Below are 23,379 nucleotides of genomic sequence, written 5' to 3' on the forward strand. Positions count from 1 at the left end.
ACCCATTTTACTATAAAAATGCTAACTTCTCTGACTTTTCTTCAATATATTCATTTGAATTACTCATAGAATAAGTAAGTCTTCGGGCCGCAATGAAATAGAAACAATTATACAACCTGAATGAAATGAGAATTTTGCAAGAATTAATTGAAAAAGGGACAAATCAGGAAAAATGTGTTTAAGATTGTGTGGGAATTTGAATGGACTTTATTATTATTTATTTTGTATATATTTTTTCCAGAAATACAACAGATGACATACGTTTTTTTTCACTTTCTCTCATCAATTTCTTTTCTATTCTAAAGTTAGCTATTATTATTTTGAGCAATATGCTGTCCTGCAGTGAAGCTGATGACATTTGTTAGCTTAAGGAGTGAGTGAGCAGGAAGTTTCTGTGTTTGTAAAGCCTAATGACAGAGTAGCACGGCCCAGGGACATGACTTGTTGTAGAAAAGGGGGATGGTCTTTGGGGGTGTGACGAGGTCACATCTTTGAAGAGGTCGTTTGAGCCACACAATGTGCTGAAAGGCTGCAGGACATCGAATGGCCCACAGCACTGCAGCTGTGTGTGTATGCTGTATGAATGTGTAAATTAGCAGCACATCTGTTGAATTTCAGAGCTACTACACTTATAATGCTAATTTTAATGATTTTAACAATGTCATGTTAGGTCAATGCTTTAGTCAAATTGCCCTTACATGAATACCAATTGGGGTGCTACTTTAAAATCATACTGTAAAACACATAGCACTATGGTGTTGTTCAAAAATGCATGTTGTCTGAATCAAGGTGTTTGTTTGGATCAAGTCACAGAGATGACTTGATTTTATTCTACTCACACTGCTGCGCTCTCTTGTGGGCATGAAGAAATTTGCAGCTAAATGACAAGCATTTTCTATAGTGCATCTTATCCCCGTATGTCTTTAATTGCAGCATTATGAAAACTGGAGGCCTCAGCAGCCCGACAGCTTCTTCTCTTCAGGAGAGGACTGTGTAGTGATGATCTGGCATGAGGATGGCCAGTGGAATGATGTTCCGTGCAACTACCACCTCACCTTCACTTGCAAGAAGGGCACAGGTAAGGAAGAAAATTCCTAATCCGCAAGCCTTAACTGGGAATTTTCATTGATAATCCAATTTTGCATATATATTAACCTTACATAACTGATATATTTGTGGAGAAATTGGTTAGCGAGTGGTTAGGCCACACAGGGTTCGATTCCCTGCTCCGGCATCTCTGTGTGGAGTTTGCATGTTCTCCCCGTGCATGTGTGGGTTTCCTCCCACATTCCAAAAACATGCTAGGGTAATTGTCGACTCCAAATTGTCCATAGGTATGAATGTGAGTGTGAATGGTTGTTTGTCTATATGTGCCCTGTGATTGGCTGGCGACCAGCCCAAGTTGTACCCCGCCTTTTACCTGAAGTCAGCTGGGATAGGCTCCAGCATACCCCCGCGACCAAATGACGATAAGCGTATAATCCTGCAGTAATGATAATCATAATAAGCATGCAGTAATGATCCAGTAGTGCCAATTTATGTGAAATTTATTGTTGCTTGTGTTCCTTAGTGGCATGCAGCCAGCCCCCGATGGTGGAGAATGCACAGACCTTTGGTAGACAACGCGATCGCTACGAGATCAACTCACTGGTGAGGTACCAGTGCCGGATGGGCTACATTCAGAGGCACCTTCCGACTATACGTTGTCGTGGGAACGGACACTGGGATGCCCCTAAAATCACCTGCGTTAACCGTGAGTAAAGCAAGTGACCACAATCAAGTTCTTGAGCTAACTTTACATGTTTGTTCTTGCAGCATCCTACTACCAAAGAAGCTTCTTCAGAAAACATCAACACAAAAGTCTGTACAGCATCAACAACTTCAAACAATGGCCAGGTCAGGCCTTCCATCTCCACCATCAGCGCTACAGGGTACAGAGAGATAAGACTGAACACAAGCAGAAGAGGGTGTGATTCCCAATATACTGTATGTGGCTCTAGAACAATTCATTACTTGTGTGAGGGAATAAAGGAACAAGCACAAGGGAATACAAACAATTCAAGAGGACTTCCATTCTGGATGGACTTTTATGAAGTGCCTTTTAAAGAAGATGACTTTTTGCAATCAAGAGACACTGTTTTCTAATATCAATGCCTGTGTGGAGTATAATTTCAGCTGGCTACTGGAAAAACGAAAAAGTACAAATATATATATTTTTAATACTGCTGGCTGTTACATAACAAATTAGTATTCCGACTGTGCTATTTAAAAATCACCGGAAGTGTTCCTTAAAAAAAAGATGATGTGAATTTATAGCGCTTATGTTATGTAAATGAATTCTTTATGTTGTCAAGCTGGAGGCATCGGTGATGATCATGCAAAAATGTCTTCAAATAAAAGGTACATATGTTATTTTGGTATTTTCTCATCATGTAAGTGTCTATTTTGAATCAAACCAAGCCGAGGCAGCTTACAAAAGATGCCAACCTGATCTCCAATGCTCATATTTTTAATGGTAAGATTTCTATAGAGAGGATTTTTCAAATTAAATACGGTACAGTGCATTCCAGATGGAGATGTTTCTCTCTGGATGCACAGCACAATAAAGACTTTATCACCTAATGCACAACTTTTTTTTTTTTTTTGCTATGACATGTTTACAATAACCGTAATGCTGTTCATGTTTATGCACCAAGGAGTCTCGCTCTCATCTGCTGCTTTTGAGCTACACTTCGTGACGTCTATTATTGAGAGAATGTATTTTGTGAAACGCTTCAAAAGAACGAAACATCTGTTTGAGCAGAGATGCAAATAATTTATTTCCCATTATGCTCTTTATCACTTTAAATATTTCTACTCCACTCACAGACTATTCTATCAGTTGACCATTCAATGCATTTCATCTATCACAATCAAACTGAATATGTCTCAATGGACCAAATAATATGGAAGACACCCTCAGGTGTGATAATGTTGTGTAAACAAATACATAACAGTTTGGTTTAACAGACACATGTTTGTTTTTGTCTGCCTGTGAATGTCTCAGCCTTAATGTGCACATACCTTTTTTTTTTTTAAATATTTATAACATTTTGTTTCTTGTGTCACACTGTGAATGTCTGGGGCGTTTTTTTTAAGAGGTCACCCTGTTTCCCTCCTGCTTTAACTCACCAAAGAAATAAAAGGGAATATTATATGGTCTAATAATGGTGTGTCATTTCTTAATACAATGTCATAGAATGAGGATGGCTGAAAAGAAGGAATTGTAGTCCTGTACAGGATGCAATGCTAAACTTTCACCAGCAGGTAGCGGTATTAGCCAAGTTTTAAAACTGATTTTCTTCTCATTCCTGGCAAAATCATAAACATCGATTTCCTTACTTTTCGTCCATGATACTACCACAATATTATAAAAACCTGCACAGGTACAATATGTCTATATACAATTATTACTTACTTAAGAACTTTATTTATCCGTTAGGAACTTCATTTGTATGGAGCATCAAAGCGTGTGTAGTTCACGTACCCAACAATACAACATAAAACAACACATACAGTCAACAAATACAAATAATCAAACACCAATTTGCAGAAGAAAGCCTGCCACGATAAAAACCGTGATAATGAAACAATTCGCTAAAATATGCATAAAGAAATAAATATTACCTGATAAAGTTTAAAAAGTGTCAATCAGCTTTCGTGAGCCATGTACATATGGATACACATATGCTTACCTAACATGCACACACATGAAAATAATGAATTCATGAGCCGGATGGATGTCGATAAAAAACTTGATTTGGCTGTCTTAGTCCTAAAAGCAAGTGATCTGTATCTTTGTCCTGAAGGTAGCAGGCTGTAGTGGCTGTGCAATATGTGAGTAGTGTCCAAAGCTATGATCTTACCTTTCTACTTAACCCTTCTATTATAGTAAATGCTGATGAGTGATTCCTGGTGTTGTCCAATTATTTTGCTGCTCAATATTATGATTTTATTTAGTGGGTTGCGATTAATGTTTGATAGTGAACCATACCAAGCTGAAATTTTGAAGGTAATTACAGATTCAATGAAGCATCTGTAAAAAGTGCTCAGTACTGACTGATGGACCTGGAGTCTATGAAGCTTCCTCATGAAGAACAGACATTGCTGACACTTGGAAAATATGGTTTCACTGTTCAATTGAAAGGTGAGCCTGTGATCAATTACTGTCCCAATGTATGTATGTATATGACCCTTTCCACCAGCTTTTTGTTGACTGACAAAGTGGGGTTGAAGGTGGGGTTCTTGCGAAAGTCAACAACCACTTCCTTCTTTTTGAAGGGTTGAGATCAAGGCAGTTCTTCCTGCACCAACCTTCAAAAATGTCCATCTCAGACTGTAGTCGTCCTGATGTGTTTGTAGTGTTCATGATCACAGTGTTGTCAGAATATTTTATGTATGTCATATCTAGATTGGTGCTCCTGCAATCATCCGTGTACATCGTATACAAGACAGGATTACAGGCCCTGTGGAGCGCCTGTGGAAACAGATTTTGATGAGCTCAGGTGACAAATTAACTCTGACCCGCTGTTATCTGTCAGTCAGGAAAGAGAGGGTCCAAAGGATCAGGTGTGGATTGACATCTATTTGGAGTAGCTTACGCTCCAGCAGGTGAGGTTGGACAGTGTTGAAGGCGCTCGAGAAGTCCACAAACACCAACCTGATGAATGACTTGGGCTTGTCAAGATGAGTATATGCCCTATGCAGCAGCATCAGTACGGCATCCTCCATACTCCTGTGTTGTTTGTATGCAAACTGGAGGAGGTCAGCATGAATACTGACCTCCTCCCGGAGCTGGGGAAGAATAAGGCTTTCAAAGCCTTTCATTACCAGAGATGTCAATGCTACCGGCCGATAGTCATTATCACAGGTGGGATTCTTCTTTTTAGCTGCTGGACAAATGATGGAGGATTTCCAGAGTGATGGGATATGATGTTCAGACAGGGAGCGGTTGAAGAGATGGCAGAGCTGACTGCAGCAGGCCTTCAGCAACTGCCCGCTGATCTGGTCGGGCCCTGATGCTTTGTTGGTTTTTGTCCTCTTAAACATGAGCTCCACTTCAGTCTGTTGCTTGGGTGGATAACCTTGGAATGAGCTCTGCCATAAGCTCTCTTCTCTCCTGTGAGAAGTCGGACTGGTCAAAACTGCAGTAGAATTGATGAAGGTTTTCTGCCTTATTCATGGGGTCCTTTGTCCATGTATTTGATAATGCTGAATTATTGAATTATTGGAGAGGACAGCCAGTGTTTTAACCCCTTGCCAGGCATTCCTGGTATTGCCTTTCTGAAAAGGTTTCTCAACCCTCTCCTTGTACCTTCTCTTGGCTGTCTTTATTTTTTTATTCAGTCTGTTTTGGATGAGTTTAGACTCAATTTTGTACCCTGAATTAAAGGCTATTTTCTTCTTATTTAAAGTTTTTTAAGGCTTTTGTGATCCAGGGCTTATTATTAGAAAACTCATTTACAGTTTGTGTGGGGATAATCATTTCATCACAAAAGGTGATATAATGGGTGACCACCTCAGTGGCTTCCTCGAGGCTGCTCCCATCAGTAAACACGTTCCAGTCTGTGCACTTTCATTTCATTTATTCATTTATTATTTTTATTTATTTACAATTATTACTTGCAATATATTTTGTGTAATAAAAATTACATTATTACATAATACAATAATTATAAAATAATGGGATTTGGACAGAAGTGTATTTTAATCCAACTTTATATGCACATAGCTGATCGCAGCATGATATGAAATATGATACAATAAATTGGTGCCACATCTTGTAATGTATGTATTGAGTATATTAATGCACCTTCAGCATCCCCTGCATGCTGACTCAGTGGATGTCACAGACAGCATGTCTTACTTTGTGTGTGTGTGTGTGTTTTTTTTAGGGAGGAAATAGATCATCTGTGCTGACTCAAATGTAAAATAAAGATGCCTTTTTTTATCCAAATGTTGTTCCTGCTCGGGTTTGTATGTCAATGTGTTTTGTACTGTGAAGCCCATCTTGAATTACATGTTTAATGCAGCACTTTTTATGCAATATAGCTGTTGTATATAACAGGAAAATATGTATTTTTTCTTTCTGCCCGATGTCCTGCTTTACCTTCCCTTTTCAATTAAATAAAGACTCTGCCTTAAATACGGTATCCAGGTACATCTAAAAAATTTAAGTGTCATGACAAGGGTCAATATTTTTTGTCCCTCATTTCAGAATGTGAAACCCATATATAATACACATTCATTACACACATAGTGAAACAATTCAAACATGTCAGAAAATTACAATATTACGTAAGATCAATGAAAAAAAGGATATTTTAAATAGAAATGTCAGAATTCTGAAAAGTATGTTCATTTGCATGCACTCAACACTTGGTTGGGCTTCCTTTACTGCATCAATGCGGCGTGGCATGGAAGCGATCAGCGTGTGACACTGCTCAGGTGTAATGGAAGCCCGGACCCCCCCTCCCCACCCCCACTCCCACCCCCCCACTGCAATATAATTTTTCATGATGTATGTGAGCTGTGTACGTGTGCTCACAGGGCGTGATTCACTATTATGATCTGTACATTTTGGCAAACTAACTCATTAACAGGCATCCAAAGCAGTTAAGCAGAAGTGTTAAGATTAATGACCCGCAGCCAAATGTATAGCGCCCAATATTGAACGCCAGCCAAATGGCCCTGTCTTTCATTGAGGGAATAGTCTGTTAAGTGTGATTCTGGCTGCGGGTGCTTCCTACAGGTTGCCAGGGCTGTTTGGGGAAATGCGCTTGCCTGAAAATGGCCTGAGTCCTTGAATCCATGCAACAGTGTTGTTATTTATGCTCATTATTCAACATGAAGAACAAGCATTGGAACAAGTGAGTAGATGTTGTCATGATCTGTGTACACCAACTGTGTATTCATTACAGTGAAGCCTGCATAGGTGAACATAATACATTCTATAATGATTCTGTAAATAACCAATCGTTTTTATGACTTCAATGTTTGAGCGACATCACACCTCGAGAATTTGTTTTGAGATCACTTTCTGAAGCTCTATTGTACTATTGAATGAAAATGCACCCCAGATCATGAAAAACATCTTATATGGCATCTCCTTGACATGCCAGTGATATTGGAAGCCACCAGGACCGTCAATGTTACATTTTTTGTCATCGGAGAATAAGCCTTTTCCACTTTGCAATGTCCCTTGTTTGTGGCTCCTGTGCAAATTCCAAATGTGGCATTGAAGGTCTTTGAAGATGTTTTTTTCTTCTTTCTGCAACAGTACCGACAGGATTGTCCTGTGTCTTGACGGACAGCCCTTAATGGAACCATCTATTCCTGGGAATATCCTTTAGAACAAGTCACAACGTTTTCTAAGCAAAACTTCAGTTTGCTTGTTCACCACACAACTTAATGTCACCCTGAGTAAGAAATCAGTGACAGACTTTCTGACTCCAATTGCCAGGGTGATTGTTCAGGGCTGCACCTGTGGTGAAAGGGGTCAAGGGTTGTGTACATCTGTCCATCTGAGCGCTATTATTGCCTGAAGGGTTCAGGCCCTCCTATCAAAAAAAGCCCTGTGAGGTCTAAATATGGAGGTCACCAAGCCTGTAGGAGCCCATGTTGATTGTCATGAATTGCTACTATTATTGTGTTTTGATGTAGTTTTCAATGGCTTAGTCATACATTTCAGCAAATGCATATAAAAATATAATAAAAATAAAATAAACATTCCAATGACTTAACTATCCTCTTTTCTAATTAAGGTGATAGTCAACACAGTGGCAAATACAAAGGCTAAGGATAATGGTAGTAGACATGGAGTGAGAAGAGAACACAAATATATATATTTTATATATTTTTTATTTGGTTCAGTATCCAAAATGCACAATCTTTTCTGTTTTGTTTTGTTTTTCAGATATTTGCACGCCTCCTTCTCATTCAAATCTATTTACATATTCGTTAAAGTGACCCTATTATACTGTGGTTGGCTGGTGACCAGTCCAGGGTGTACCCCGCCTCTCGCCCGAAGACAGCTGGGATAGGCTCCAGCAAACCCCGCGACCCTCGTGAGGATAAGCGGTAGAAAATGAATGAATTAATGCATGAATGAATGAATGAATTAATGACCCTATTATACTAATTTTCAGCCGGTTCTATTGAGTTGTGGACTCCTACAGAGCAGCTACACAATAACCCACACAAAAAGCTTTCTAGATCTTCTAGTATATACCTCATCCAGCTGTATTTCTTTGGTTTTCTTTCCATGATGGTCTGTTTTAATTAATTCCACTCACGACCTGCCTCCAGGCAGTTTGCACATCAAGAGGAGTCCCCCCCCCCAAAAAAAAACAAACAAACGCTTTTTCTGTGTATGGCAGTGGCAAGCACCGAAGCTCAGGCACACCCCTGCCCCTTCAGGGTGAGAAGGAGTATTGCAGCCCCTCAGGGTATTACATTTAGCAGGTATAATGATGTCACACTCGCATGAAAAACATTACATTAGTCATGGTGTGTAAGAAATGGTTCTGCAAACATTATATTGGTGACATGCTGACAAACAGGCACGATCCCCCGTCCAGTGCTGTCAGCCCGATGGTAGGCTCAGCTTGTGCACTTAAACAGAGAGGAGAGAGTCGCTGCAGATTCATCTCAGCTTTCTGCCATGTATTCAATCAGGAAAAAAATTTCTCCGGACTGTTTTTTCCAAACACTGAACATGTGGTACCTCCTGCAGGTGACAAATTATAATGTTTTTATGCCAAAGAAGCATTTTTACAAGCTTGTGCATGAAAAAAAAATCAAATTTCATATCCCGCTGATGTGTCTTTTTTTGTGGAGCAAATTAAAAAACTGCACGTCTGATCCGTCACTTTGTGGAGCTTTACTTCCCACAGTCAAGATGTCTTTGAAGTAAAATGTAAACAGTCTGATTAGGGCAATAAATAGATGGAATTTTCTAAATCTGCCAAATGAGGGGCCACGCTGTTGACATGGTCATGTTGCACTGAAAGGATTTAACACTATTCCAACACTTCATTTGTGTGGCTTTTTATAGCTAGCAGTAGTCTGCCCCCTATGTCAGACAAAAGGAATCGTAGTATGTTTCAAAGAGCTGCCTGTTGGAACGCATGGGAATTAGGTCAGATTTAGGTTTTCCTCAGCTGGGAAATACCATGGTGAAAGTGATGCAAATGTTCTAGTCGGCAGTATATGCTGCAGCATATCATATGGATAGAGTCCTTGCAGTACACTGACGGGAAACACTTAAACACATCTTTGCAAAAAATTTAGTTTGAACTCCAACAATTAGTTTATTGAAAAAATACAGCACCGAGAAGATGGGAAAAATTAAAGAAGATGGAAAATACTTAATTTATAGGTATGAGGAAGTATGTGTCTCACTGGGATCTAAAAAATGAAAGCAAATGGTCATTCATTATTCAGTGAACTGTTTGATTTTCTCTTGTGTATTTACCAAGCAAACCACCCTAACCAAGCGAAAATATGTTTTTGCCAATTACTCAATTAATCCAATGAATTTTCAGTAGAATATACAAATACTAAAATGTTTAATAGCTGCAGCCCTAATCTGATGTAATGTATTTTCCATTCAATCAAATTATGGATGGTGGTACATTAGGCCCAGCATATGCAACTACTATGTTGTAACAATGATTAACGCTCTGTTGATACCAAGGTGCCCGCCAGGTCGATAAAATCAGGACTAGCCAGAGCGTCTTTCCTTTTTAAAATAAACCAAAAAATGGACTCCTCTGAGACGTGCACATAGAGCTCCATTTCAATGTTTTTCCACCGGTCACCCATGAGACGTCTGCATTTCACATGGAGATACTGCACCTTTGACTCCCTGGCCAGGACTTCCAGCAGCAGCCTGTAATCATATATTATATCTCCCCTGATGACTGGGCAGGAAGCCTGAGTGAAAACCCCAGCAAACCACAAACACTGCATTGACCAATTAGATTTGAAATGCCACACTAATGGTGCCATTAGAGTCAATAGGCACTCCGGGTGACTTGCAATCGCAATGCAAAAAATGGGAAGAATACCGGTAAAGGTTAATGCACCCAGGAATGCTTTTAGAAAGTGACTCTGGTTATAGATCATTTTTATCAAGCGGTATGGACAATATATGAATGTCTACATGAAATGTGTGGGTTAAAGAAGAATCACAAAAACAAAATGTTCAATGATAGTGTGGTCTTGTGGGACTTGAGAATAAGACTTAGACTGGACTAAGACTAAGACTGGCTTTGCATCATTGTTTAGATGGAAGTATGCTGTAGTATAGTGTATGATAATGGAAGACATGGTCACACTCAAAAGTATATGGCGTAAATGCAATGAGGTTACTTTCGCAGACACCAAGCTAATGGTGAAATACCGCAAATAATGGACACACCCAATTAAAATGCCTATTATATGCCGCTCACGTGTATTAAATGCATTTTTAGTTATAAAATGTAGGACTACTCACCAGTAATGATGATGAAATTTGCTGTGCCTTACAATGATGATACCACAAGCGTCAACAACAAATCATGAAATAATCGTAAAAAAAAGAAAAAAATGCAACCTTTTGAAAAGAAATAATGAGTAGAATATACGGGTGGAGGGCTGCATGGTGGCCACAAAGTCAGGAGATCGAGAAGACCTGGGTTCGATTCTCCGCTTGGCATCCCTGCGTGGAGTTTGCATGTTCTCTCCAATTCAAAAAACATACGTTAGGTTAATTGGTGACTCCAAATTTTCCATTGGTATGAATGTGAGTGTGAATGGTTGTTTGTCTATATGTGCCCTGTGATTGGCTGGCGACCAGTCCAGGATGTACCCTGCCTCTCACCCGAAGACACATGGGATAGGCTCCAGCATACCAGTGAGGATAAGCAGCATGGAAAATGGATGGCTGGATGGAATATGCGGGTGTACAGAATGCCAAACTATGAATAGGCAGGGATCTTCTGTACTCAACACTTTTAATTTAAAATGAGACATAACGTGAGTCAGTGACAATCAGTGTAGCCTATTACCAGCATCTTTTATTTTATTATTGTTCTTTCATTTTTAAAGGTAGTTTGTACCGATGCTCCTCCATTGAAAAAAAAAAACAACAATGTACATGATTTATATCCCCTTGTTCTTTTTTGCAATGACAGGTAACATTTTCTGTTCTGATACTTTTCTGATACGTTTCTGTTACTGTACATCTTAATTGGTTACTGAGATCCGACTTTTGAATCAGGGCAACAGTACTTTTACTTCATCTGTACTCTGTCCAACTCTAACAAAAATAAAAATATAAAAAGACACTGCACATGATTATAATAGCAAACGTGTTAGTTTGTTTGGTGCCTTCTATGCAAATGATGTCACAGTCTGTGTTGATTAATTCATTTTCACTTTCACAGTCATTAAAAAAATACTCAACCAAGTAGTAAAAAGACATTCATTGTTGAAGATGTAAATCTTGTTGTAACATTTTAACTGTTGCTCAATAGTTGTGACATTTGCCAAATGTGTTGTATTGTTTTCCAGACATTTCAAAAACCAAAATCATGACGTAATGGTCTCTGACAAATACATCATATTTCAACATTGATGTTTGACATGCATATATTTTTTTATCAAACATGAAATGTCCAGTAAATGTTTCTTATAAGTAACCACAGTTTGTGGTTATGTAATGTAATGTAATGATGTTCATTCTAATCAAGATCCAAAGATAAGCTAACTTACTATTTTGGGATGCGCTAGCAGCTCTTTGGTGGTCAAGGCTTCAAGTGCACCCACTCAGGGCTCAGCCTTGTAGCAGTAGACACCATAGAGCTTTTGCTGCTTGTCTGGGAATCCAACAAAACGCACTGCAGCCTCCGTGGGGCTGCAATTCCTGCGGGGCCTGGAGATCGGGTAGCGGACACTACCGTCCGCCAACCAGCCAGCGTCGCAACGATCATAGCCTTCGAGTTTCCATGCAGCAAACATGTGGCCCACCTTGGCGATCTCTGCACCGTCGTTGATGCAAGCCTGCACTGCCTCATCGAAGGTGAGCCTGTCAGGCTGGGTCAGCCAGTAGAAACGTCCTGAAAATGGCAGACAAAACATTTGATCAGGAAGTAAAATGAACTTTGATAACTTAATAGTTTTAATGATGTATGGCAGGTCTAGTGCTCTGGAGTAGAAATCACAGCAATGAATTGTGGTCGAGATCTGCTGGCCAGATGTATCCTTGCTTATTCTGACTCCTCTCTCCATCACAGCAAGAAAAAAAACAAACAAATGAATGCATGGTTCTGATAACTACACCAGTAGTGTGTATGGTGACAAGAAGGAAGACCATGGAGGGAAATATCAACAGACAAGACCAGGGCCATCTGTAGATCATAATTCTTGAAGGCTTTGTTCCATACTACCATTTAACAATTCCGTCAATTCCTCCATCTAAATATTCAAATCCTACGTCTTGGTCAGTATATCATGACTGTAAAAACATGATTATTTTTGTCAAAATGTTATCATGTGACATATGTCCAAAAGCCATAAACTTTTGAAAAAGGGGAAGATTCCCCGCGAGTAATGGTGAAAACTGTAAAAAAATAAATTAATAAAAAAAAAGCTATCCAAAGTAACATATCCCAATGTTTGGAATGGCTGACACCACCTGTCAGTGTCTGGATACATCTGTAAAGCAGCTGAATAAGTCATTTAAAAGTAAAAAAAAAAAACCCTACGGCTTTGTTTTGTTTTTTTTTTAGAGGGAATCGTTAAACGGCACAATGAGACCTTTACTAGCATTTGGATTTTATTTACATATTCACCCTTCAAGGCAGGACTGTAGCAGAACACATCAAAGCGGCTCAGGTACTTGTCACGCCTGCCGTAGTTTCTGATGCCAGGACTGTTGTTGGTGCCGCCACAGGGCTCTCTTGGCTTTGTGATGGGATACTGCACGGTACCGTCATCCAGCCAGCCAGCATTACACCAGTCAAGGCCACCTTTCCAAGCTTCAAACAGCTGATCAAAAGTAGCAACCACTGCGTCCTGATCCAAACATGTTTGCACGGCTTCATTGAAGTTAATGCTGTAGCGTCCGAGAGGTGGAAAGTAGGGGAACACCACACCTACAGCAGAGGATATGGGATTATTATCGGATATTTAGGACAGTCAATGTGTTCAATAACCCGTGACCCTGGTGAGGATAAGCGGCATAGAAAATAAATGGAAGGATGGAAAGTGTTATATAGAAACATGTCCATAATCTTTTTTTTTATTATGCACATAAAGTATCCGTACAACAATGCATTTACCATCTGTGAGGCCACTTTGTACTTCCAGCTCAATCTCTTGCATGGTGTCCACCATCCCGTTGATGATCTCACAGCGATACTTTCCAGTGTCATCTGTTGAGACGTCAGTTATCACCAAGGAAGCATCCTCACTATCCAGTTCCTGCAGATAGACGCGGTCCTCAAAGCTGCCGTAGGTCTTTTTGTGGAAACCCATGGAAAGCAGCACATCTTCATTTAGAGCCTCGTCAAGGGCGACCTTGGTCCATTTGACTCGAATGCCGATGCCAAAGAAACTGTGGCCCTTGTACGGAAGACGGCACGGCAATGTTACGTTGGCCCCAAGGTCAGCGATCACCTTAACTAGAAAAGGGGAAGAAGATTGTTCAAAGTCATTTTGTTTGCCATTACTTCAAGATAATGCAGTTGAAATTAGGAAAAGTCCACTTTTAAAGAAAATTTTGGCCATCATCCTTATGTTTTCTGTGTTCTAAAGATATAAAAACAGCTAAAAAGACTTTGCTAAGACTGCAGGTAATGGGAAACACTTATTCCACTTACGGAGCCTTCTGGGGAAAAAAAACACCCAAAAAATTATTATTACCTCATTCAATCCCAATCATTTTCATCATCAAGACATCCCTTGACGTTTTTAATAATTTTTTAAGGCACACAGAATATTATGTTGTAGGGCAATATAATTTTGGTACATACCAAACATTAGATTAGACAAGATTAGACTTTCCTCTTTCATTAGAAAAAAAATGTTTGTTTGTACCTTTTTCCCGTCCGTTAGTAATCAGCAGTAGAGCATAGGTATGTTTCATGCAAGAAACATACCTATCATGCAAGATTTCAGTTTTCAACAAAAAAGGGAGACTTTTTGCTTTTATTGAAAAAATCCATTTCAAGTATAACTGGCACAGATTTTGCCATACATATTTAGCCAAATAAACAGGAAAATGATGAAAAACATTAGATCCTAGAGGATTCATATGCTTGTCCTAAAGGACAATGGACGGTGTGTGTAGCAACAGTGGTCAAAGCACCGCTGTGCAGAGCGGGGATGTAAAAAAAAAAAAAAAAAAAAAAAAAACCCAAGTGGCAAAATGCGCAGCACTTCCGATAGTGGAGAAGGCAGTTCAAGATTCCACTGTAAATGATGATGATGATGATGGCTGTGTGCTTGCACCTAAAGGGTTAATTCAGATGTACCATTTGCTCCATTTCAGTATGCTGGAAATAGCACTGAAAAAAATTACCTTAAATTATGTGATGTCTGTGAACACAATCTCTCATTGCTCATAATACATAATAATGTATGTATGCATGCATGTATGTTACAGTATGCATGTACTGTAAAACCATAAAACCTTTTTAGAGGTTTTAATGACAGTCTTTGTGTTCCATTACATGCAGTAATGAGTTGGCTCTGTATCGCTTTTAATATCATTAGAACGCACAGACAAAAAAACAAAAGTGCAGTTTTCCTATCACATAAAACAAACTAAGCGAAGCAGATGACAAGCGACACATCTATTCATTAAGATTTCCAAGCAGCCCACCCTCACTGAGGTTCCACAACCTCTGTATCTGCCATATTTAGACCTCACAAGACTTGCTTAGATAAGTGAACCTGAAGCAGCAAAGAGGCGGCGACCCCCTCTCGGCTATAACGAGGCCCAGATGGACAGATGTTGACAACCTTTGACCCCTTTCACCACAGGTACAGCCCTGAACAGTCAGTCTAGTAATTGGAGTCAGGATCTGCAGTGATCAGGCCTGAAACAGTCTGTCTCTGATTTCAGCAAGTTGTGTTGAGAACAACACAACCAGAGCTGTGTGTCAGTGCATCCAAATGATATCCTTCACTGGCTGTGACTGGTTCCACTAGTATCTTGGCATCGCTGTGTAACCTGCCCTATAGCAAATCAACAGTTCTAACCACATAGCAAACATATCTTGACTTTGTTCAGAGATTGTTACACCGTTTATATTGAGCTTTCCTGCAGAGGGACATAATGAGCAGACGCAATCATCACCATGTCAAGTATTACAACAGCTGTAGGAAACACCCCTTGTGTGCCAGATAATTATATATGAATTTTTGTATTGCCAGTAGGAATGAGCTGGATACTTGTTATATACGAGTATCCGTTATGGATAATGCATTTTTGCCAATTCCGAGTATGAAACAAACACCACTGTCAAATATTTGTATCCGTAAAGTATACAGTTCTGTAGTTGTCAGGAATAAAGTTTATTTTAAATCGGGTAATGGATTCACTATTCACTCATCACGCTCTGTGATTGGCCAGTCACACACAGCAACCGACTCTGTAGCCAGCAAGTCTGTCTTTATTGTGTTTGTATATGCAGCGATAATAAGCCGCAGCAAAAAAACGTGTGCAAAATTGGGGTATCCGTACGTGGTGAGTACCCAGAGAAAATCCACGCACTCATGGGGCAGAACATGAAAACTCCACAGAGAAATGTGCCAGGAATGACTCAAGCCTCATAAATACTATGCATTTAATGATGTGTGCTTAAAAAGAAGGGACTTCTTGTTTCTCGGAGGCGAGGAAAGTAATATAAGAGTCTTGAAACCACTTTTTCATGGTGAGCAATAACAGTTTACAGCAAAATCACGATGATAGAAGACACATTTTGCTCATGCAGCAACTGAGACACACCCACTCACTAAGAAGATGCTTGAACATCCCACTTCTCTTTCCTCTGCTGCTGACCTGTTTGTGTCATTATGGTGAAATAATTAACAAGCACAGCTGGTGCAAACACGGCATGCTAACACCAACTCTCTAATTCCAATACACTCTCTCTTGCTCTCCATGCTGAATAATGTGCACCAGCATATAAAATGGGTACAACACTGTTGCATTGATGCATATAAGTCATTCCCCAGCATACGAAACTGTCATTTATACAAGCCTGTCATTTAATAAGTGGATAAGTCATCAGCATCTGATCATGTAACATGAACACTACTTTGGATTGAGGCCATTTCCAGGCAAGCCTCATTTCCCCAAATAGCCTTGGCAAGCCGTAGGAAGCATCCACAGTCAGAATTCCACTTAACAGACGATTACCTCACAGAGAAAGAGGTTCTGCTGATGTTCAGCATTGGGTGCTATACTCCTGATGGTGGGTTATTAATCTTAACTCCGCTCCCGTCACATGTTACTGTAGTAGACTGCCAAAACGCTCAGAGCGTCAGAGTGAATCAGTAAGCGTAAGGGCAGACGGCACCCGGTGAGCACACACACAATACACTGTTCACGTGCTTTCGCAAAGGGTATATTGTACTGCATGGAAGTGGTAATTCCACACCGGGGTATGGGGGCTCAACATGTGTACATTCTATTTAATACAATGAGTCAATTATTCAAATGTGAGTGAATTTAATTTCTGTTCCTGCTGACTTTATTTTTATGGTTATTCTTGAACTCTGCCTAGTAACAATTGTAACACTTAAATAGATCTGTTACTTTATTAAAGTTCTGACATATTATAAGTTGTTTCTGTCAGTGAAAATAGAATTTAAAACAGCACATCAGACAATAATAGATAAGACTGTTATGTACCCATCCTAATTAGTATGTTTTTCACATATTAAACCAAAACAAAGGTTCTAATGTGTGCTCAGCTGTGCAAACACTCTCACATACACACTTCATTGGCCATTGCAGGTTTAGTTCCATTTGGATTAAAAAAAAAAAAAAACATCATCACATCCCAGAGCTCACACTTTTATCTGCATATGACCTATTTCCTCTTATCTCAGGAAAAAAGAGGTATTTCGCCTGTGATATACAGTATAATGTCACAGGCATGAGTGAGCATGCAGTGGATGCTAAATATGTGATTTTGGGAGTGTTTTATAGCATGCAGTCAATACAATCAGGTATATGGATGTGAGTTGGAATTATAATACATGCCTCCCTTGCAATCCTATTACATCTAACAAACAACCAACAGTGCAACCAGAAGTGTCCATTGTTCTGCCCTGCCTCAAAAGTGCCAGTGATTGATGATTTATTAATGTGGTGGTCTGCAGGTAACAAGTCAATGAGGCAAATGTGTGTGATATTACCCCGGAAACCTCTCCTTCAGTAACCTCTCATGGGTCACCTCCTAATCCTTCTTCTTAAAATAAAAATAAGTAATATTACTTATATATTTTAGATGTAATTTGAATCTTACCTGAATATGGTGCATTAGTGGCCATCAGCTGACTGTACACAGGGTTAAGGGTTAAGTAGAAGAAGGTGATGCACAGCAGACCTGTCATGTTTTATATAATTCAGATTAAGGCAAAATTCAAAAGAAAAAGAAAAAAATGAATCTAAATATTAGATTGTTAGCAAATTTTGAATGAAAATCTGTGCAGCAGCCACCTTTGATGCTACTGGAAAGTTTGGACCCCTTATAGGTCTAGACAAGTGGCTTTTATTGAAGCCTTGTGTGGTTTAGACCACTCCCCTTACCATTAGCCCATCATCATGTATGGCTCTTTAGAGGCTCCCTTTTGGCACGTTATGTGGAAGCCCCCTCCTCCACCTTGGCAGAATGGGAGACTTGACTGTGTTCCTGACAACCAGCACGTAGACAATGTATGGAATTGTTTGGACTATTGGGATTCATGGCTGGACTGCAGTGATTCAGGTTTATTTGTACAGACACTGAAAAACATGTTTGAAAACCACATTAAGATACTGATGAAGCGGTCATAAGTCAGATAGGGTGAAGGATAAATACATTAGTACAGTGCTACATGTAAAATACTGTTATAGAAAGGTATGTATTATATACTGTACATGTATACATTTAATGTGACCTAAACATCAGCCTACTATCTCAAAATCAGCTCTAACATAGGTTATGTGTAGTTTTGCCTTGCATGGAAGATCAAAGTCTGTAAGCAAAAAGTGATAATTCACTGTTTTGTCACTCTCTTTTCCAATTTAATGAATCCTATGAATACAATAAAAAATTTAGAAGAGCTTTTAAAGGTACACGTACACCCAGTATGATTACATGCACTAAAAAAACCCTAATTATTGCACGAATTAGCCTAAAACTAGCTTTTAAAAACGCATGTAAACACCTTATTTAGATTGCGTCAGATTAACATACCAACATTATACCAAGATTTTGCTCTTGCATGTGTGTGCTACCAGAGCAGAGTCAGCATTGTGTGCACACACCAGTCTCCAGGTGGGATGTAACCCAGAGTTAATTGTGGCCAAGTGGGTCATGATTGTGTAGGTATTGCTAAATGTTCCCTGTATGTACATTGCCAGGAGCTGTTCAAGCTAATGCTGTATGTGTACATATAATGGAAGAAGCTGAACTGCAATGAAAAGAATAGCCATCACACTCTATTGTTTATTTTTTACAAACCGCTCGCCATCATGGTATAGATCATACTTTGATCTCTACAATTACCTGCCAGACACAGCTGAGGGCAACAGCTGTGTCTGGTAGGTAATTGTTTTGCATAATCACCTCAACTGAGACACAGTTGACAGCAAAATGTGGCTCTTATAAATCTTTCACATGCACATTTGCAGTCGCTGGCAGCCAAGACATATTGCCAGGTCTCGTGAGAGAAACAAGAAAACCTCACAGAAAAGCTAGGAATTTGGGAATTTGTAAGTGACTTTCCAAAAAACAAGCCCAAACAAACTTGAACTTGGAAATTTGCAAGGGATTAAAAGTCAGTGTGCTTCTAATGAGCAGATTTGGCAACAATAACAGGTCAACTGGAAAAGTCAAACATTTACTTGAGCATATATTTGTATATGCTCAAGTAAAGATGGTGGTCGAGTGGTTAGCACGCAGACCTCACAACTAGGAGACCAGGGTTCAATCAGGGTTCCACCCTCGGCCATCTCTGTGTGGAGTTTGCATGTTCTCCCCGTGCATGCGTGGGTTTTGTCCGGGTACTCCGGTTTCCTCCCACATTCCATAAACATGCTAGGTTAATTGGCGACTCCAAATTGTCCATAGGTATGAATGTGAGTGTGAATGGTTGTTTGTCTATATGTGCCCTGTGATTGGCTGGCGACCAGTCCAGGGTGTACCCCGCCTCTTCTTTTTTTTCCTTTCCTGCTAAATTCTAATAAAAAAAAATTAAATGCTTTGATGATGTGGATGAAATTGAAGAAGATTGGATTTGCAAGCAGCGGACATGTTCCCAGCCACCCATTTTGTCTTTGAAAAATAGCAAATCAGGAACGGGGCAACAAGGTGCAGATGCTGCTCTTAACAAGCCCTCCATCTAAATGACCATATAAGTCATTTGTTTCAGCCCACTTGAGTTATCACAGCTGTGATAACCTAAATTGTTTTTCCTCTCGCTCCTAAGACTGCTTGTCAGTCTTTGAAATCCCACCGACATGACAACATTGTGGGCCTCAGTTGTATATTCTACAGTCCCAGCATGTTCCAGTCTTAGATTCCCCAATTCCCCAGAGTTCTGAATGAACGTTACATCAGGCAGCCAAATTGGACACACAGTACAGTGAAATTACAAACCTATATGGCCCCTGTGTGCATATTACTTTTACCCCTTGTGCTTGGTGTGACCTTAAATCACTGCTTCAATTCCCTTGTTCTTGTTGCACCGTTCTGTAGCTGCAATGCTTCGCTTATGTAATCTGCAGTTCTCACAGTTATGTTGTTAAGACGCAGTAAGGATAGCATTCAGGGCCCAATTTTTTCAGCATCCAAAATGCAGTTGTCCAAATGGCAGTTATGTCAGCACATTTTTGTCCCTATTTTGTTAAAATATTCTTGCGTAAATGGCCTCTTTATGACATGATCACTTTCTCTCCCAACTACTACTCACATCCAAGTGTAACAGAAACATCATTCCCTGACTCCGTAAAGAGCTGACAGATAGGCTTTTAGCGTTCCGCTAGTACTGCTCGACTCTCATTTAATGGGAATCGGTGCACCCAGGTTTGTGCCCTGGAAGGTGCAGGGCCATGGGTGTCCACTGTTTCCCTGGTGCCGAGACCTGGATGAGAGTAAGTTTAAGTGGATGAGTGTAATGGGTGCCAGCCAAGGTGATGTGCGGAAGTACATTGGGAAACCTCACTGCCCGACACCTTAAAGAGCCGCGCTGGACGACAAGTTGACAGCTTTGGCTTTTAGCTTGTCAATTAGTGCTTTAACTCTCATTGAGTGGACTTTGGTTCAAGCCCTGGGCAGTACACAGGGGCGAACCAGACAAGAAGTTACACAAGAAAACTTCAATATTTTCGCTTACTGCGAAGACAGATACAGTATGTTCTGGCAGTGCGTACTGCTTAGGCTGGCCAGACAGGGCATATAAATGATATACTGTGTATCTATGAGATGAGCCGTAAAGGAAACCAGTATGACAAATTCATGGCTTAACATGGCTGGCAAATCAATCATCGGTGTTCTAAACACATTCTGAAAGAGATGCCTTTTATTATTGCATAAAAATGGTATCCCTCCAGCTACATTATATGGATTTCTGGAGATTTCTTCCCATTGTGGGATTCAATGCAAAAATGAGAGATGAATTGCTACATAACCGCCGCGCCTTATTTAAAGCATGAAGGCAACACATCTAAAACAAAATATATATGTACAGTATATATAAATTAGGGTTGCCAAAAAATGATGTGTTAATGGCGGTAAGTAATTTATTTAATTTATTGTGTTACATTTTTTTGGTGTAATTAACACTTGCACGTGTTATATAAATATAAATATATAACAATTATATAAATAACGTATTAATGACGGTAAGTGATTTTTTTAATTAATTGTGTTACATTTTTTAGTTTAATTAAGACTTGCACGCCAGGTCAGGTCAGACGTCATACACACAGCGGAGCACACACTGTGAAGCACAGTGGCACGTCCTCAGGCAGCCTGACACTGTTTTATAACTTAATTCTGACCTCAACATACACTGCAGTACAATATACTGTATGTATCTCCAACACACACATCTCTAGTTCCTTCATTCTTTCTTTCTCATTTTCATTACAAGAATGTGAGATGCATTTAGGGACACCCCGAACATCACAAAAATCATCACAAAAAAGTACGATAAGAAAACCATGAATTGGAGGTTCTTATCACTCACTTTGTAACTCTTAAGGATTGAAGTGCATCCTGCATGAAAGCGCACGGCTGCTATTGGAGCTTCACCATGTTCTGGGTCGCAGGAGGGGACACCCTAAAGGATTCATATGGGTCTCCTAAAAGACAAAGTGCGTTGCATCTAGCAACGGTGGTCAAAACACCGCTATGGTGGTGGTAGGGGCGGGGGTGTGGGGGTTGCAGAGTGGGAATGTAAAAAAAAAACCCAAAACCGCCCATGTAGGGACAGTCGTGGAATATGTGAATATGTAAGCATATTTGTACATAGTTGATTAATCATGATTAATTATCTTAAAATCTGTGATTAATCTGATTATAGTTACCTTTACACTTGTATTACCCAATATTGTAGACATTATCATAGAAATAATCCATAAATAAAGTAGACTCACACATTAGCATCGACAGCATACTTCCTGTGGCTACTGTCTCATCAATGGAACATTACACCGAGAGACCAGTGTTTAATACTACTCTACTGCCACTGTTTGGGGTTAAGAAGAGACTTCAATCGCTTAATTAACAAGCAAAGAACCCATGCAGTGAACATTCCCACAGGACATACACTGCTAACGTCCTGCTAGCACTTAGCTGACAGTTATCTCTACAAACTGACTCTCACACTTCACTTCGCAGGCCCCGCTTCTTAAAGGCACACACACACAACAACAAGTCATAGGTAATGTTTTACACTTCATATAACTATGAATGATTTAAATACCATTTATATGTATTGTCCTTCATTTTGACATTTTATGCTTGAAAATGCTTAATTCAGTCAATGAATACATAGAATCTACTTAAATGTGCATTTTCTTTTACACTATTATACCAAATAAGCCTTTGATGACGTTGGTCATTTCGTTTTGTTTTTTTTTAAACCTCCAAAAATAATTTCAACTCACTGCATCAAAATGTGTCAGAATAAGCAACTAATTTAGAGACATCATGCATATTGTTGCGAAATCAACAGCAAAAATCAGTTTTTGGACTATGTGTTATAAACTCATGCATCAGCAAATGTTCAGCATAGTACAGAATGTACCAAATGGATTGGATGGATGATGGATATCTGGAAATCATGAGGAATTGGCGCTCCACCCAAAGCGTCTTTCACAGGTCTACTGCACCCAAGCCAATTCTCATGTCCTTGAGCACATTCACAGCTGGCTCTGATGAGTCAGCTTCCAGCTTTGGCTGGACTGTAAAGTTGCATCGAACAACGAGCAGTTCTTATGGTCCTGGCCTTAAGAGCACTCCGGAACATCTGTATAGCGACCACCGGGTCTTGTGGGAGTTTCTTACGTTTCTTACGTACTTTGAACAGGAAACGTGGAAGCAGAACAAGCTAGAGTTACCTCACCTTCATACGATCCATGCGTTCTCGTTATCATCCTGTGCTATTCAAAGCTGAAGACAAGATAGTACATTGCTAATAAAAATATGGCAAACAAATTAAGTAAAAGAGAAGTGTCTGTTGGGTGTGTGCAGAATGGGAAAAGTACTAAAGTACTAAATGTGCTGACTGGATACAAATGTGAGCTTTGACATCATACAGATGTTGTGTGTTTGCTGCGTGTTATCAGAATGGGAGGAACAAAAATAATGTCTTGTTTTATTACAATCGTTCCAAGCATGACTCATTACATGTTGGTGTCCTGCTCTTGATTTATTGGGTCATTCTTGGTGACTTTTCTGTGGTTGCAGTGGCTGTCGGGTAACGAAATAGGGTGGGATGGTTACATAATGTACATCTTCAATATGTGTAGTATACGTATATATTCTCTCCCCCTACTTTTTCCTTGCCAACATACAAAGGATTGATTTCAACTGATCTGGGTTGACCAATACTTAAACTAATACTCTGTAT

The 23,379-nt window shown here is 39.7% G+C and overlaps 2 protein-coding genes across 5 annotated transcripts in view; one reads left to right on the forward strand and one right to left on the reverse strand.

Moving 5' to 3' along the window:
• The window catches only part of LOC131128430 (versican core protein-like), a 34,558-nt gene extending 31,389 nt beyond the window's left edge, over positions 1-3,169 (forward strand). Inside the window, exons 13-15 of the mRNA XM_058071283.1 lie at positions 934-1,078; positions 1,571-1,753; positions 1,816-3,169. Coding sequence (XP_057927266.1) covers positions 934-1,078; positions 1,571-1,753; positions 1,816-1,973 — 486 coding nt within the window. The 3' untranslated portion in view covers positions 1,974-3,169. The remainder of the gene's footprint in view (positions 1-933; positions 1,079-1,570; positions 1,754-1,815) is intronic.
• A 7,811-nt stretch (positions 3,170-10,980) lies between these two features.
• Positions 10,981-22,970, reverse strand: LOC131128052 (hyaluronan and proteoglycan link protein 1-like). 4 transcript variants are annotated; one of them, XM_058070571.1, is made up of 4 exons: positions 22,873-22,970; positions 13,365-13,706; positions 12,876-13,178; positions 10,981-12,140 (listed from the first exon to the last, which is right to left on the reverse strand). In XM_058070571.1, exons 1-4 carry the CDS (start codon positions 22,901-22,903, stop codon positions 11,851-11,853), a joined length of 966 nt encoding a protein of 321 aa, XP_057926554.1. In that variant the 5' UTR covers positions 22,904-22,970; the 3' UTR covers positions 10,981-11,850. The 4 variants fall into 4 exon arrangements, with proteins under 4 accessions (XP_057926554.1, XP_057926555.1, XP_057926556.1 ...); XM_058070572.1 differs by lacking the exon at positions 22,873-22,970 and adding an exon at positions 21,902-22,095; XM_058070573.1 differs by lacking the exon at positions 22,873-22,970 and adding an exon at positions 16,045-16,157.
• Between the last annotated feature and the right edge of the window lie 409 nt (positions 22,971-23,379).

This window comes from Doryrhamphus excisus, chromosome 4, assembly GCF_030265055.1.
Source record: "Doryrhamphus excisus isolate RoL2022-K1 chromosome 4, RoL_Dexc_1.0, whole genome shotgun sequence".
Taxonomy (NCBI): Eukaryota; Metazoa; Chordata; class Actinopteri; order Syngnathiformes; family Syngnathidae; genus Doryrhamphus; species Doryrhamphus excisus.

Bases quoted from the DNA above. Each gene is read 5' to 3' on its own strand.
- LOC131128052 (XM_058070570.1), bottom strand. From the start codon at position 17,652: ATGACAGGTCTGCTGTGCATCACCTTCTTCTACTTAACCCTTAACCCT. The intron at 13,707-17,564 runs GTAAGATTCAAA...CCCCTTTTCTAG, and splicing joins CACTAATGCACCATATTCAG to TTAAGGTGATCGCTGACCTT. The intron at 12,141-12,875 runs GTGAATATGTAA...TGCCATTTTCAG, and splicing joins CTACAGTCCTGCCTTGAAGG to GACGTTTCTACTGGCTGACC.